Source organism: Sus scrofa, chromosome X (genome assembly GCF_000003025.6).
Source record: "Sus scrofa isolate TJ Tabasco breed Duroc chromosome X, Sscrofa11.1, whole genome shotgun sequence".
Taxonomy (NCBI): Eukaryota; Metazoa; Chordata; class Mammalia; order Artiodactyla; family Suidae; genus Sus; species Sus scrofa.
This window is the reverse complement of record NC_010461.5, coordinates 124,528,632-124,543,515: the sequence shown is the minus strand read 5'-3', so window position 1 is coordinate 124,543,515 and position 14,884 is coordinate 124,528,632. Positions and strand designations below refer to the sequence as shown.

Sequence of the window (14,884 nt, the reverse complement as noted above, 5' to 3'; positions counted from 1 at the left end):
CTGCCTTCCTACTTGGGGACCCCACAGGGCCTAGCGCCCAGAAGATGCTGAGTAGACTCCCAGAGGTTCCATTCGGCCTCAGCTAAGTAGCAGGAACCCTGCTCAGTCCGGGCGGTGGGCCCAGGCTCACTATTCTGGACAGACACCGGACCGCAATTGCCCTGTTTTGCTAAGGTAGGCGTGAGCAGGAAATCCCGCGGCGCGGCCCCAGATACGGTGCTCAGAGAACAGGCGAGGCCACCCCTGTCTGAGCAGCTGGGAGGAAAGGCCCAGCGTGTCACGAGGACACCAGTGGCTTGAAGGGAGAAAAGGGCTTGTTGGCGCAAAGCGGCAAAGGGGAGACACCACCTTCCTCAGCCCCAAGAGGCCTCGGCAGCGGGCAGGGCAGCCCCTGTGCCCAGGTGTCCCGTAGGGGCCCCCGTGGAGGGTGGGGTTGCAGGGCCTGGCCCGGTGCAGAAAACTGGCTGGACTTGGAGCCCGAGGCCACCGGCTCCTGGTCATTTCTCCCGCCTGCTGGGGGCTTGCTCTAGAGGCGCCCTGCCAAAGCTCTGGGGCGGGTAATGGGGCTTGGCCCTTGCTGGCTCTGGGAGACATGACACCAGAAGGCCTGGCAGCGCTCTGGAACACATCTGGGTCCCACTGGGCAGAATGGTGGATGGAGCCAGGATCAGAGACATTGGGAGGCAAAGAGCTGCCACTTTCCACTCTGCACAACCCCCCCCCCCCCCCCCCCCCGCCTCGCTCTGGAATCCAGAAACCCCACCAGCCAGCGGCCAAGGCCTGGCCCGTTAGGGGACTCTCAGCCCCAACTCCCGCTGTGCCCCTAGTTTGGGGAGCGAGACCCCACTCGCTCTTCCCCATCCCTGCCCGTCGCCCCAAGCCCGCCCACTTCCAGTGAGTCAGAGTGGGCCGGCTGGCCTCCCCTAGTCTGCAGAAGGTCCTTGGGCAGGTCCCGCCACACTCCCGACTCTCCCACTGCAGTGGGTGCTCCCCCGTCTGCTCAGGTAGGTTTCAGGCCTGCCCTTCCTCTCTGGGAACAGCTGATGGGTGGTGTCCGGGGCTTTGCCAGCTGGTTCCAACAACTAACGCTCTGGAGGACGCCATCACCCAGCTGCCCTGGCATCTGCACCAGCCCGTGGCCCCAAGGGCCCCGGCCACCTCTCCAGCCATTGGTGGCAGTAGGGAACGGCTGGCGGGAAGGCTGCAGGTTGACCTGGAGCGTGGAGCACGCCTGAGGATGCCCGTCTGGGGGCCTGAGGACATTAGCCGCTCGGGAGAGGAGTCCCTAAAAGGGAAGGTACAGGGGCTAATGTGGGCCCCGTGGTTTGGGGTCTGGCGCACCTCTGCCCTCGGGGGGGCAACAGGCTGGCAGGTAGACTTGGGACCACCGCATCAGCCTCACAGGGCCAGGGTGCTCACGGGAGTCCCTGGGAAAAGCTTGGAAGATACACTGACTTGAGCGGGTGCTCTTGCCCAGGGCCTCAAGCCCAGGAGCCACTCTAAGGCCAGGTAGGGCTGTGTCTACACATGCTGCTAACCACGAGATTTCAGGGACGCCCCCAACCCCCAGCCCAGGCAGGTGCCCTCACGAGGGCAGGTGGTTGGGCCCAAGTGGGCTGAGTGAGGGCAGAACAAGGCCACTCTTTGCCGGAAGGTGGACGCGGTGGGGGTGCAGCCTTGTGCCCCCAAACCCTGCAGGTAACCTGGAGAGAAGATGGGCACTGGGTATGAGGCCCCAGAGGCTTCGCTGGGGGCCGAGGAGGGCCAGCTGGTGATGGCCAGGCATGCAGCCCCGTCCCCGCCCAGTGCCTGCGCAATCCAGGCGGCGGAGGGGTGCTGGCCGCCCAGCTTGGCCCATGCGTGTAACACAGCCCCAGTGCTCGGCGTAGCCAGTAACTCTTTATTGAAAGAAGCCGGGGATCCGGGGGCAGCACCCTCAGGCCTGGATGTGGCTCTTGGCACTGAAGGCCAGGTAGTAGATCACCAGGCCAATGGCTGCGGCCAGGACCTCTGTGGAGACCCAGGGCCCGTTCCAAGTGCCCTGCAAGAAGGGAGACCCAAGAGTCAGTTCTCAGGGGAGGGACGGGTGAGGGGGTGCGAAGATGGCCGGGGCAGCTGCGCCCAGCCCTCGGCGCCCCCCAAAGGTGAGGCTTGCCCCATGCTCCCTGCCGGCCCTGGGCCAGGCCAGCCTCTCCGGGCCACTCACCCGATGGTCCACGCTGACTGTGAACAGAGGCGGGATGACGGAAACGTCCTCGTTATTTCTCTGAGCCTGTGAGGGAGGGGCGGGGGTCAGGGGGCAATGCGGGGGGGCATGGGTGGGAAGGGGGGGCAGGAACACTAGCCAGCGTCGCGGAGGAAGAAAGACGGCACAGGGCCAGGCAGGCCAAGCAGGCAGGAGGCACCCGCCCCGCCATCCTGCTCCTGACGGCGACGCCCCCAAGACCCAGAGCTCGGGAAGCAGGGTGGTGCCCCTCACCTTCCTCAGGAGGCTGTAGGACTCCTCATCGAAGAACCTGACCTCGTAGGTGCCCGCATGTGCGCTCTTGTGGTCCAGGCTCCAGGACACCTGCGGTGGGTGCATCCAGCAGGGTGGGCAGAGCGCAAAGCCGCTCCCTGCCCATGTGGTCAAAGATCCCAGCCCTGCCTGGCGGGGCCGCCTCAGGGCTTCAAGCCACACCCGAGAGCGGGTGGCCTCCTCCCCAAGTGACAACCCCAGCATCCCTACCTGATAACGCCCCACGTCTTGGCCCCGGGTGACAGGAAACTGTTTACCACTGACGTCAGCATAAAGAGCCATGTTCTGCGGGAGGGGACAAAAGGGAAAATCATCCTTGCCCCCCTCTGGATAAGCAGGCCGCCGGGCCGTCAGGGACGGATGGCAGCGCATCTGGCAGGGGCACCATCCAGACCCATGGCGGTGGGCCCCCTGGCGCTAGGATGCCAACGCCCGTGGACGCTGTCCCCACCCATCTGCGTCCGTCTTCCCCATGCGGGGACCACCGCCACCAGCAGCCCGGCCTCCCTAACCCACGGCAGGCCTGTGAACTGCCAACAGACCAGGATGATGGAAGCGGCCTCATTCTTCCTGAGGCTGGAGGAGGGTATTGGGGTAGGAGGCACCCAACGAGTTGCCTCAGGAATGTACCTAGAAAGGCCCCTCGTCCTCCTTTAGGTCTTTCCGATGCAGGTTAAGACCAAGGGCCAAGGCCAGGGCTGCTCAGGCCTTGGCAAAGAGCAACCAGAAACGGGATGCAGGAGCCTGAGACACGGACCCCTGGCTGTTTCTCCCCCATGTACCTCCAGGTGTCACCCACAGCGCTGCACGGAGGCCAAGCAGACCAGGCAGGTCAGGTGAATGTTTTTGTGTTTAGGGCCACACCCGCGGCACACGGAAGTTCCCAGGATAGGAGTTGGAAGTTCCCAGGATAGGAAGTTCCCAGGATAGGAGTCGACTTGGAGCTGTAGCCACCGGCCTACACCACAGCCCTATCAACGTGGATTCGAGCTGCGTCTGCGACCCACACAGCAACGCCATATCCTTAACCCACTGAGCGAGGCCGGGGATGGAACCCGGGGCCTCAGAGAGATCAGTCGGCTTGTTTCTGCTGAGCCACCGTGGGAACTCCGGGAGAATGCTCTTCAAACAGCTGCTAACCTGGCATCACTGTGCCCTGCTCTCTCCTGCAGCTGAGAATGGAAACGCTGCTTCTCGCTCTGGCCGCACGGCCCCCCTTCCACCCCGGCCGCCTCCGGGCTGGCCTCCCGTGCCTCACCTGGACCCTGTTCTTGCACGTCACGGAGAGTTCCACGATGAACACGGTCTCTGTGGAGATGACGGCGTCCGACGTGGTATAGTACGAGGGCGTGATCTGGGGCTCCACACAGGCCTCTGCTGTGGGGAGGAGGCAGAGGGGCCTGGTAAGGCCCGGCTTGTGCGCGCTGGGCCTGGGGGCAGAAGGGGCCACCCTAGCCCCACTTCCCAGACCTCATCAGCGAAGAACAGCAAGGGCCCCTGGCGCCCTGCCGGGTAGGGTCTGGGTGACAGACCCAACCGATGAGTCAGAAATGCAGTGGCAAAGAGGGGTGGGAGGGCCTGAAGGGGGGCGGGGCACAGGGGATGGGAAGGCTTTGTACAGGTGGAACCTCAGCGGGAGGGACGAAGAGCAGGGGTGTGTGTGGGGGGGGGGCGTGCCGCAAGGATTCACTGCACAGTTCTGTGCTTGGACTTAGACAGGGAAGCCATGCAACAGTTTAGGGCTGCAGCCTGCCCTGGCCTGGGGCACCCCAGAAGCCCGGGGGCCAGGCTGACCTCAATTCAGAGTCACGCATGGCCCTGGACAGTTGACTGAGTGTGTCTCGGCAGCCACACAGCACGGTGCTGCTGGCAACACGGGGGGGCTTCCAAAATGAAGTCTCTGCCCCAGACACTGTCAGAAGACCGAGACGGCCCTGGCATTTCCCAAAGAAAGGAAATGGGAGAGGTTCTGGATCCAGAGGTACGGCGTGTCCCCTTGAACAGGGCTGCCCAGAGAGAAAAGATCCTGCCTTAGCCACGGCCACGCTGCTAGAGGCCGCAAGGAAGGAGAGGCGCCATCTAAGCCACAAGGCGCCAACTGCTGGAGTGTGGTGTCCAGGCAGGGCCATGACTTTGGCCGAGGCAGGAGGCTATGGGTCTGGAATGGTAGGAGGAAGATGCCTGGGGACATGGGCAGGTGGCTCTCAGGAGCCCCAGCTCACAGATCCTTCTCTGCTTTGCTAAGCTTTTCCCTAAGGACACGATGGAGCACCAAGGGGTTTTAGAGTCAGGTTTGTCCTCTCCAGGTATCACTGGCCATGGCGTGGGAATTCCCGATGAGCACATGAGAAGAGAGCAGGCAGTGAGGCCACTTAGGCTGGTTAGACACTCCGGGCACCAAGGGTGCTGGCCTGAACTAGGGCAGGTATGATAAATGCACAAAAGTGGCCCTGACCCATTGCAGGCCCCGAGGCCCAGTGGGGGCTCCTGCAAAGACCTCCTGCTCTACACACTTCTGGACTCCAGTCTGAGCTCAACCCTGCCACTAAGTGTTAATCTCCCAAGCATGTTAATCCATGTGACTGTGCTTCAGCTCTGCTGAAGAGCCCTATAAGGATACATCAAGGCCAAGGGAAGAAAATAAACGCCGTCTGGCCCGGCACCCTAGGCCGGCTCATCTTTCCCTCTTCAGTTCCTTTCGAACTCGCCCGCACTCTCGGCCCCTCTGCCTGGACCGTCCCTGCCCCCTCTCGTCACTCAGCGCTCCCTTCCTGAGGAGGCCTGGCCCCACCGCACCGGCTCAGGTGGTTCCTCTCCACCAGCCCAGTTTCTCGGTCCGATCACCCCGCGCTGCAGAGCTTTGCTCCAGTTCGACCCCCCTTCGGGACCAGGAGCTTTGGAAGTGGGAGCAGGGACGTGTGTCACTTTCCCTGCTGGAGCTGGGGCCAGGCGCACGGGAGAGGCTCTGGGACTCTTCCTCGCGGGAGCAGACAGGGGAAAGATCTGGCTGTTTCTTCCAGCAGCCTGGCTGCTGGACAAACGTGTACGGCAGGAGCGCGTAGTGGCCCCGGCCGCCGCGACCAGAGACCACCTGCCTCTCGGAGGAAGAAGGCCCAGACCCCCGCTTCGCCCGCACCCGTCCTCCCCCGACGCACCACCAGTCGTGGGAGAGAGGCTCGCCAGAAACGAGCCCCGGCCAGGCCGCTACCTGAGCAGCAGGAGAGGCCGGACAGCAGGAGTAGCGCCAGGGCGCCGAGAGATGCCAGCGCCGCCATCGCCTCTTCTCTGCCGAGGAAAAAAGAGAGCGACTCCCCTGAACACGAGGAGCAGACGAGGAAGCGCGACGCGTAAGCGACCGCAGCAGCCAATCTGGCGCCGGCGGGCCGGTGACGTCACTGGCGGCACTGACGTGTCCCCTCCCCGGACCCGGGGCCCGGCGGGCCGCCCCCGCAAAATGGCGGCCACAGCCGCGCAGTCGGAGCCGGAAGAGGGCGTGGGAACCGGCGCGGTCGCGTGCGTGCGCTCGGCCGGGCCCACGCCCACTCCCCGGAGCGCGCGCTCCGGTGAACTCTCGCGAGAGTGGCATTTGAGGGTCGAGACCTGCTGCGGTTCTCACTTTCTGTCATGGCGCTGAAGGTGGCGACGGCTGCAGGCGGCGCGGCGAAGGCAGTGCTCAGGCCAGCCCTCCTCTGCCGTCCCTGGGAGGTGAGAAGAGGGAGCGGGCCACGGGGGAAGCCGCGGCCCTCGCCGAGGGGGGTGCTTGCATCTCCGCTAGGCAGGTCTGGCAGCCGCGGCTCTCAGAGCGTCCTGGAGCCCCATTGGCCACAGGCCCCGCGAGAGGAGGGGAGAGTGGTGCGGACCGACGTTGATTGGCCACTTCGGCTGTCAGTGACTAGGTTAGCCCAAGCTGGCCCTGGTCTGGCTCCCCCAGGGGTCTGCATCTTGCGGCGGGGTGGGGGCCCGCACTCGCGGGTTGAGTGGCTGCGGCGGGCAGAGTGTCACCTCCCTAGTGTCCTTGTGGAATCTCGCCCGAGGCGGTCACGTGTCCCGGCCCGCCTTGCATTGGCCCTCTTGGGAATCCGTTCCAGGCCGCCCTTCCTCCTCGAGTTTCTCTCTAGCGGATCGCTTTGCCACCTGTCCCAGCGCAGGTGGCGAATCGGACTTTGCCGGTACACTGGAGGCTTCCCCCCATGCAGGCGCCTGGAATGGGAAGGAGCTAGGATTCCTGAAGCTGGCGGGTTGGGAGGCCGCGAGGGCTTGTCTTCCGTCTTTCTCCGTTTAGAATCTTGGTTATTCAGGTCTGATTCTTCTCTCATTATACACGTGAGTGAGGTTAATTTAGTCCCTGGGCGTGTTGGAAGCCATTTGAAGCATCAGCGAGTTAGGACTGGCCCTGAGGTACAGCAGGGATGCGCTCTCTGGGCCCCAGTTTCCCCGCTGTCTCAAAGGATCTAGCCAACTCTGACCTTCCAGAACTCTGTGACTTCGCTGACACCCCTTGCACACATATCTCCTGCCTGCTTACCCTCTCTGAGCCCCGTAACAGCTTTTGCTTTATTGAATGGCGTTTAAATGCTGACTTCTCCCGCTTGCAAGCGAGCGGCTCTCCAGAGGTCCTACAGCTCTGGCAGCTTGGGTCCTGCAGGATCTTGGCGAGGACTTTTGTCTCTTCCCCGACCTTCCCTGTGTGTAGGTTTGTGTTGGTCTTGGGATGAAAACGGACTGCAGGGAATGCTTGCTAGCTGGGCAATGCCTTGCCTTGAGACTGGTTGTCCCGGGCATGGGGCCCTTTAGAGATGAAGTCCAGATCTTTGATCCCACTAACTTGGACTGGACCTTGTGGGAAAACATGCAGCCACCATTGGTCCTAGATCCAACAAGAGAGAAACCTCACTAAGACGTGGGCTGTGGGAGCCCTTCGGTTGGCACACATACCGTTCTGGACTTTGCGTGGCACCATCAAAGGACGAGGACTAACTGTCCGTCCTCCTGCTTGATGAACAAGCCGGAGACCAATGCATATATCCCATCCTGCCTCATACTGGGCTCCTTGGATGTGTAGTTTCACAGACTCTTTGTAACCCCCTGAAGGAAGATGCCTGCATCTGTCCAGAGCAGAGCTCAGGGAAGTTGCTGTCCCGAGAGCTCTCGGGGCCTTTCGCCAAGGCTGGAGGGAACACCTAGCATTGGGATCAGCTGAGGGAGAGGTTCAGCCCTGGTGGTGGTGATGGGATCCAAAGTCTGGTGGTGGGTTGTTGCCCAGATGCTGAGCCAGGCCCAGTGCGAGTGCTGGCTCACCGCCCCGGCCGAGTTACCTGCGCAGTGCCAGTGGATTTCAGAGGGCCGAAACCCAGGAGGGATTGCTGCTGGGAGCTGCAGGGGCCCGCCCAGCATCCTCATTGGACACCAGCCTTAAACATTGGCCTGGTAGGGTGAGGAGGAGAGGTGTGCTTTTGCACAGCCCCGTGTGCCTCCTGGGGCCTGAACAGCCTGCAAACCTCTCCTGGCTTCGTGCTTCCTCCAGCAGTGAGATGAAGTTGGCGCCTCTGTTCTGTGGATGGCAGGTCTGGGCGGGGGGCTCAAGATTAAGCTGTTTGCTGCCAAGGGTAGGAGACGGTGGATTTGGATCAAGGTCTCGCCAGCTTCGGAGCCGCCATATCTTCCTTCATCTTCTGGGGTGCTCGTTCCTTCAGGAAGTGGTCCTTGTGTCCCAGCTCTGGGCCAGGTTTTCTGCTGGGTCTTGGGGTGACAGTAGGGGACCACACAGACATGGCATCCACTCTGAGGGGCTTCGGGGTTAGAGAGGGAGCAAGGCAGCAATAACCTAAGGAGATTATGGGTGGGGAGGAGGGTTAGGGTTAGGTTAGGTAAAGCTTTGGGAGCCCGGGGGACCAACCACTTGGCAGGTGTAAGGCATCAGGGAAGGCTTCCTGCAGGAAGGGCAGCGTAAGCCACCTTCTGCAAGTTTGTATTGAGAGCTTACAAATAAGAAGAATCCAGACACTGACAGTTGCTAGAAGGAGAACAGAAAAGCCTCAAGTATACCTCTGGCTGCAGGTCCAGGGACCCCATGGATGAGCCTCCGGGGCCTCTTGTCCTATTAGTCACCCACGCCCTGGCCACTGTGCCTCCAGAGCTCTGTGCAGGTAGGCACCTTGTGACCACCAGCCAGGGAGACCCAGGTGAGACAGCCCTCAGCCGCTGCCTGAGCTTTCTCGGCTTCCAGCAGGAAGGCGCGGCTCTTTGGGAAATGGCCACCGTGGCGCTGCCGTTGGCTGGAATGCCCTGCTGCTGCCCCAGCCGGCCTGTGGCAGGCCATCCCCCAGTGAGCAGGAGGGCTTGGGCTCTGCCTCTTTGGATTGAGGGGCACCCAGGTGGGGCGCAACAGAGGAAAGTGTTCGAGCCTGTAACCCCCCTGTGGTGCGACCTGGGACCTGGGCTTCTTCCTCCAGGAAAGTGTGGGGACTCCAGATGGGTCACTCCGAGCACCCATCCCATTTGGCTCCGGTGACTTTTGCTCCGGAGCTGTCGGGCGTGGCAGTGCAACTAAACACGCCTGTTTTGGAGACATGTGTCATCCATGTAGGCTACGGAGCGGTTCTGCAAACCTTTATGAACCCTTGATCAACACCTGGGAATTCCCGCTGCAGCGCAGCGGGTTAAGGATCTGGCTTGTATGTATGGCGTTGCCGGTTTGATCCCTGGCCCTGCATGGTGGGTTAAGGATCTGGTGTATTCTCCGGGCACGGCTCACATTTGATCCCTGGCAGAACCTTCTGTATGCCACAGGTACAGCCAGAAAAAAGAAAAAACCTTCCAAAAGGTTGGTGTCTGCCGTTCTTCTAAAAAGGGTTGGATTTTTCTGCTTCTCCAGGGCTCTTCCCCACTGTGCCCACAGTGCTTATGTCTGGGGGCTGGGGGCTGTCTTTTTTCTTCTTTTTCTACATTCTGGATTTTCTCCATGTTCTGACCATATGCTGCTTTTGTAATAAGGAAACATGATTTTTTCTTTTTTAAGTGGTAAAATGAGAATTCCCACAGTGGCGCAGGGGGTTAACAATCCGACTGCAGCTGCTCGAGTTGCTGCAGAGGTGTGGGTTCAAGGATCCAGTGTTGCAGCAGCTGTGGCATAGGTTGCAGCTGCGCCTCAGCTTCGATCCCTGGCCGGGAACTTCCCTGTGCTGCTGCGGGTGTGGCCGTTAAAAAAAAGTGGTCACATGACGATGGTGACAGCCCTCTGTTATCATGACTTCCTCCTCGCACCACGTTTAGTGTGCCAACTTCTCCAAGTCAGGGATGGCACCGAGCAGGAATCATTGGCTGAAAAAGGCCAGAAACAACAAAAGGTGGGGAGGGAGACGCGAACGGTTTTAAAAGAAACTGATCGTGGGCCCGAAGGAGGCAGCACGGGTGGTGAGGGCCTTCCGCGGGGCCCTGACGGCTGCCCTGGACAGAGGCGCACGGGTGAGGCCGAGGCGGGTGCGCGGGCCGCCGTGGGGACGCCCCGCCCTGCCGGCCCTCGCGGAGTGGACTCTCGGCGCTAGACAACAGCCTCTGGCATCTGGGTTCTTTGCCAGGTTCTAGGTGCCCACGAGGCCCCCCGGAGGAGCTTCTCTGTGAGTACTTGCCCAAGCGTGCGTGTGCACGTGTGCATGTGTACATCCATGTGCACCATCTGTGTGCGGAGGCGCGTGTGTACAGCTGGATGCGTGTGTGTGTGTGTGTGTGTGTGTGTGTGTCTTTCCCTCTGGGGCGCCCCCCCCCTCCCCGAGCGGGCACAGCCTTGTCCCTCCATCCTTGGCTGACCTGTGTCTTCTTCCCTCCTGCCCCCTCTAGCAACAGACAATTGTGAGTATTCCTCTGTGTTCTGCCTGTTAGGTTTGGGGCCTTTCGTTGCTTCGGGGTTGAGCCCAGTCCAGCGGGGGGCGGGGACTGCTCCGCTGCTCACCTCCTGACCCGGGGGCGCCCTGCGTGTCCCTGTCTGGGGGGCGGGGGGCGGGCGCGCCCGCTCAGTGCTGCTGGGAGGAAGGGACCCGAAGGCCGCTCTCCCCCGCCTTCTAGCCTCCGTCGGCCAAGTATGGGGGGCGGCACACGGTGACCATGATCCCGGGGGATGGCATCGGGCCGGAGCTCATGCTGCATGTCAAGTCTGTGTTCAGGTACGGGGTCCACGGGGGGGGGGGACCTGAGCACTCTGTGGCGAGAGGGACAGCGAGCCAGTGGTGGCAGGGCCGTGGGGCTGGGCCTTTGGTTCTGGTGCCTGCGATCCTGCCAGGAGGGCCCGAGCACGGGGATGTGGCACCAGGCCCGCCAAGAGCATCGCGGCACGGGCGTGCCTCCCCGCCCGTTGGCGCAGAGCCAGGTCAGGGAGGGCAGCAGCAGAGCGGCCTCTGCACGCGGCGGTCCAGGCGGGCTTCCTGGAGGAAGGCCCGAGCCAGCTGCCCTGACCCAGCTCTGCCCCAGGCATGCGTGTGTGCCTGTGGACTTCGAAGAGGTGCATGTGAGCTCCAACGCCGACGAGGAGGACATCCGGAATGCCATCATGGCCATCCGTCGGAACCGTGTGGCTCTAAAGGGTGAGCTCGTGGCCCAGGAGGGGACACTGTGCACAGTTCCTTTCACCTCCTCTGAGCTGACGCTTGTCCCTGGGGCCCTGTGCAGCTGTAATTCTGAGGGCCCGTGGCCCTGGCTCTGCGGGAGCCTGAACAGTGGTGGCTTTGTCCCACGCGGCTCCTTCCCGAGGCAGCTGCCTCTGCTGGAGTCGGCTTTGACCCCAGGGTCTTTCCTAGAAACCAGTGTCCCAGAGATGCAGTTCTAAGCTTCTGCCGCCTGCCTCGGCCTTGGATGTTACAGAGAGGAATTTCACCCTGCCTGAGTCTGCCCTGGTTTGGTCCACGTTCTTTTTTTTTTTTTTTTGTCTTTTTTGTTTTTTGCTATTTCTTGGGCCGCTCCCGAGCATATGGAGGTTCCCAGGCTAGGGGTCGAATCGGAGCTGTAGCCACCGGCCTACGCCAGAGCCACAGCAACGCGGGATCCGAGCCGCGTCTGCAACCTACACCACAGCTCATGGCAACACCGGATCCTTAACCCATTGAGCAAGGGCAGGGACCGAACCCGCAACCTCATGGTTCCTAGTCGGATTCGTTAACCACTGCGCCACGACGGGAACTCCTGGTCCACGTTCTTAAACTGTCCCCGTCGCTCATTCTGCAAACTAGCCCGTCACCTGCTCTGTGTGAGGAGTTGAGTGAGCAAAGACGAACCCGGGTAGAGCCCCTGGCCCTGGCAGGCACGTGCCCCCTACAGGGTGCCCGAGGTATCTGGGTGAAGGCCATGCAGGCGAGGTGGGACTTGGAGGGTTGGCGGCCCCGGGGGAGCCCTAAGAAAGGTCTCTGCGTGGCACCCTCTGCCCACCTTCTCTCAGCGGCTGCTGGCCTCTTGCTTCCCTTGCTCTGGTGCCCTGGGTCCAGCCAAGGCCGAGCTGTGGTCTTTTCCAGGCAGACCCTGCTTGTCCCTGAGCTCGAGCTCTTATGGTGCCTCAGCACAGAGTCTGGCACTCACCCTGGCCAAGGTTACCTTTCTGGTGCCAGCCTAGCCACCAGCCTCGTCGGCCTGAGCAGTCACTTTCTGGCCACCCAGCATCTGGCCTTGCGATTCCCCGCCTGGGGTCTGTAAGACCTTCCGGTCCGCTGCCAACTTGTGTTCGTCCACTCGTTCATTCATTATTCAGGACGTAGTGAGTGCCCGCCATGTGCCAGGGCCTCTTCTAGGTCTCTGTAACCCATCCGTGACCCAGACACCCAGACACGGTCCTGCCTGTCCTCACGGGGCTCACGCCGGGAGTTTGTCCAGTGTTCACGAAACATTGCTGCTGTGGGGAGCCGTCTTCTCCCGTTGGAGCCGCCTCGGGCCCGCGTCCCCCGAGTCGGCGAGGGGAATCTGGTGGTACGGCCGGGCCCGGGCCCCTCTCCAGCCTGCTGCCTTCCTTCTGTCCTGCAGGCAATATTGAAACAAACCACAACCTGCCGCCGTCGCACAAGTCCCGGAACAACATCCTCCGGTGAGAGCCAAGCGCGCGGGCGGGGGCTTGGCGGGGGTGGGGGCGCCCGCGGAGGCGCGGCACTGGCCGGCTCTTTCTCTGTGCCCCCAGCACCAGCCTGGACCTCTATGCCAACGTCATCCACTGCAAGAGCCTGCCCGGCGTCGTCACGCGGCACAGGGACGTCGACATCCTCATCGTCCGGGAGAACACGGAGGGCGAGTACAGCAGCCTGGAGCACGAGGTGGGCCGGCGCGCACGGGCCAGGCCCCGGGGAGCCTCGGGCGGCCGGGCAGGCTTGGACGGCATCGGGTCTCTCCCCGCCCCTTCCCAGAGCGTGGCAGGAGTGGTGGAGAGCCTCAAGATCATCACCAAGGCCAAGTCCCTGCGCATCGCCGAGTACGCCTTCAAACTGGCCCAGGAGACGGGGCGCAAGAAAGTGACGGCTGTGCACAAGGCCAACATCATGTACGCCCCCCCCCCCCGCCCAGCCTGCCAGCTCCCGCGCCCCGCTGTGCCTTTGCCCCGACGCACACTTGGGGGAGGTGGAAGCGGGTCGGGCCCCGTCTGCAGGCGGGACTGGGACAGCTGACGGCTTCGGACCCGGCCTGCGCGTCCGTCCCCCCAGCTGACGGTCCCACTGTGTCCCCGCCAGGAAGCTGGGCGATGGGCTCTTCCTCCAGTGCTGCAAGGAGGTGGCGGCCGGTTACCCCCACATCACCTTCGAGAACATGATCGTAGACAACACCACCATGCAGGTCGGCCCCCGCCCGGCCGCGCCGCCCGCCCTGGGCGCCCGGGGCTTCGGCGCGCGAGCTCCTGCCCGTCCCCTTCTTGCCCCGCAGCTGGTGTCCCGGCCGCAGCAGTTCGACGTCATGGTGATGCCCAACCTCTACGGCAACATCGTCAACAACGTCTGCGCGGGCCTGGTGGGCGGCCCCGGGCTCGTGGCGGGGGCCAACTACGGGCACGTGTACGCCGTCTTCGAGACCGTGAGTCTCCCGGCGGGGCCGCCTCGAGCTGTAGCTTCCGTACTTTCCGGGCACGCACCGAACACGTGTGATTGAGGGGCTCGGGGATGTTCCGAGGTGCGCAGGCCGCCCCACCATCTAAGGCCAGAACGTTTGCAGCAGTGCCCCTCGCATCCTGCTTTCTTTTTTTGCCTTTTTGCCTTTTTGCCATTTCTTGAGCCGCTCCTGCGGCATTTGGAGGCTCCCAGGCTAGGGGTCCAATTGGAGTGGTAGCCGCCGGCCTACACCAGGGCCACAGCAACTTGGGATCTGAGCCTGGGTTGCCACCTACACCCCAGCTCACGGCAACGCCGGATCCTTCACCCACGGAGCGAGGCCAGGGATCGAACCCGCCGCCTCATGGTTCCTCGTCAGATTCGTTAAGCACTGTGCTGCCACGACGGGAACTCCCCCCTCACATCTGGTGGCTGTCGCTCTGCACCCCCCGCCCCGGCCCCTGGCGCCGACCACGTCTCCGTCTCTGGGTTTGCCTGTTCCGGACTCTGCTCACGAGGCAGCCCGCGCTCGGCGTTCTGACACTTGCTGCCGTCTCCTCCTCTTCTCGCCCCTTCCAGGCTACGAGGAACACAGGCAAGAGCATCGCCAACAAGAACATTGCCAACCCCACAGCGACGCTGCTCGCAAGCTGCATGATGCTCGACCACCTCAAGTAAGTGGCTCGCGGTGCCGGGCCGTCGGCCGCCGACCGGCGCCCGGGCCCCGAGCACTGATGCCTGCTCGTCCTCCTCAGGCTCCACTCCTACGCCACGTCCATCCGCAAGGCCGTCTTGGCGTCCATGGACAACGAAAACGTGAGCCTGCCCTTCTCCCCTCGCCTGCCTCTTCCCCAGCGGCCCGGCCCCGGCCCAACCGGCGCCGACAGGCCACCCAAGGGGCTGGGAACGGTGCCCTGGTGGCTCCCGCTGCCCCCGAGGAGTGGGTGGTTGCCGGGTGGGGTCGGACGTCTGGGCCTGAGCTGCTATCGTTGCCCTCCGGGTGCGGGTGCCGTGGGCGGCCTGGGGCCCCTGCAGGGTAGGGCTTGGGGGCTGGCCGGGCCCGGGACTCTGCCCGAGCGGGCCCAAGCCTGCCACCTCCGCAGATGCACACGCCAGACATCGGGGGCCAGGGCACGACGTCGGAAGCCATCCAGGACATCATTCGCCACATCCGCATCATCAACGGGCGGGCGGTGGAGGCCTAGGCCACCCTGGGGACTGTGCCGGCCACTCTGTAGATGCCCTTTGCACCCCCAGCTCCCTAGCCAGCCCGGGGTGTGGACCCAGAATAAACCCGCTTCTGCCCAGCCCTTGGCCGCGT

The 14,884-nt window shown here is 63.0% G+C and overlaps 2 protein-coding genes across 5 annotated transcripts; one reads left to right on the top strand and one right to left on the bottom strand.

Moving 5' to 3' along the window:
* On the bottom strand, nt 1,881-5,971 carry SSR4 (signal sequence receptor subunit 4). 2 transcript variants are annotated; one of them, XM_003135482.5, is made up of 6 exons: nt 5,727-5,971; nt 3,777-3,895; nt 2,729-2,803; nt 2,480-2,569; nt 2,207-2,272; nt 1,881-2,041 (listed from the first exon to the last, which is right to left on the bottom strand). In XM_003135482.5, the coding sequence occupies exons 1-6, from the start codon at nt 5,791-5,793 to the stop codon at nt 1,937-1,939; spliced, it is 522 nt and encodes a 173-aa protein (XP_003135530.1). In that variant the 5' UTR covers nt 5,794-5,971; the 3' UTR covers nt 1,881-1,936. The 2 variants fall into 2 exon arrangements, with proteins under 2 accessions (XP_003135530.1, XP_005674066.1); XM_005674009.3 differs by having other exon boundaries at nt 3,777-3,892; nt 5,727-5,931.
* On the top strand, nt 5,946-14,873 carry IDH3G (isocitrate dehydrogenase 3 (NAD(+)) gamma). Of its 3 annotated transcripts, XM_003135497.4 has the most exons (13): nt 5,946-6,223; nt 10,096-10,134; nt 10,355-10,366; nt 10,580-10,677; nt 10,982-11,094; nt 12,518-12,578; nt 12,669-12,801; nt 12,892-13,025; nt 13,213-13,315; nt 13,403-13,549; nt 14,143-14,237; nt 14,319-14,379; nt 14,667-14,873. In XM_003135497.4, exons 1-13 carry the CDS (start codon nt 6,143-6,145, stop codon nt 14,766-14,768), a joined length of 1,179 nt encoding a protein of 392 aa, XP_003135545.1. In that variant the 5' UTR covers nt 5,946-6,142; the 3' UTR covers nt 14,769-14,873. The 3 variants fall into 3 exon arrangements, with proteins under 3 accessions (XP_003135545.1, XP_003135546.1, XP_020935333.1); XM_003135498.4 differs by lacking the exon at nt 10,355-10,366 and having other exon boundaries at nt 6,023-6,223; nt 14,667-14,870; XM_021079674.1 differs by lacking the exon at nt 5,946-6,223 and having other exon boundaries at nt 10,104-10,134; nt 10,580-11,094; nt 14,667-14,870.

Coding starts and splice junctions, on each gene's coding strand:
- SSR4 (XM_003135482.5), bottom strand. CDS start 5,793: ATGGCGGCGCTGGCATCTCTCGGCGCCCTGGCGCTACTCCTGCTGTCC. Junction 3,896..5,726: donor CGGCCTCTCCTGCTGCTCAG/GTAGCGGCCTGG, acceptor TCCTCCCCACAG/CAGAGGCCTGTGTGGAGCCC. Junction 2,042..2,206: donor CAGTCAGCGTGGACCATCGG/GTGAGTGGCCCG, acceptor CCCTTCTTGCAG/GGCACTTGGAACGGGCCCTG.
- IDH3G (XM_021079674.1), top strand. CDS start 10,632: ATGGCATCGGGCCGGAGCTCATGCTGCATGTCAAGTCTGTGTTCAGGT. Junction 13,026..13,212: donor GTGCACAAGGCCAACATCAT/GTACGCCCCCCC, acceptor TGTCCCCGCCAG/GAAGCTGGGCGATGGGCTCT. Junction 13,316..13,402: donor TAGACAACACCACCATGCAG/GTCGGCCCCCGC, acceptor CTTGCCCCGCAG/CTGGTGTCCCGGCCGCAGCA.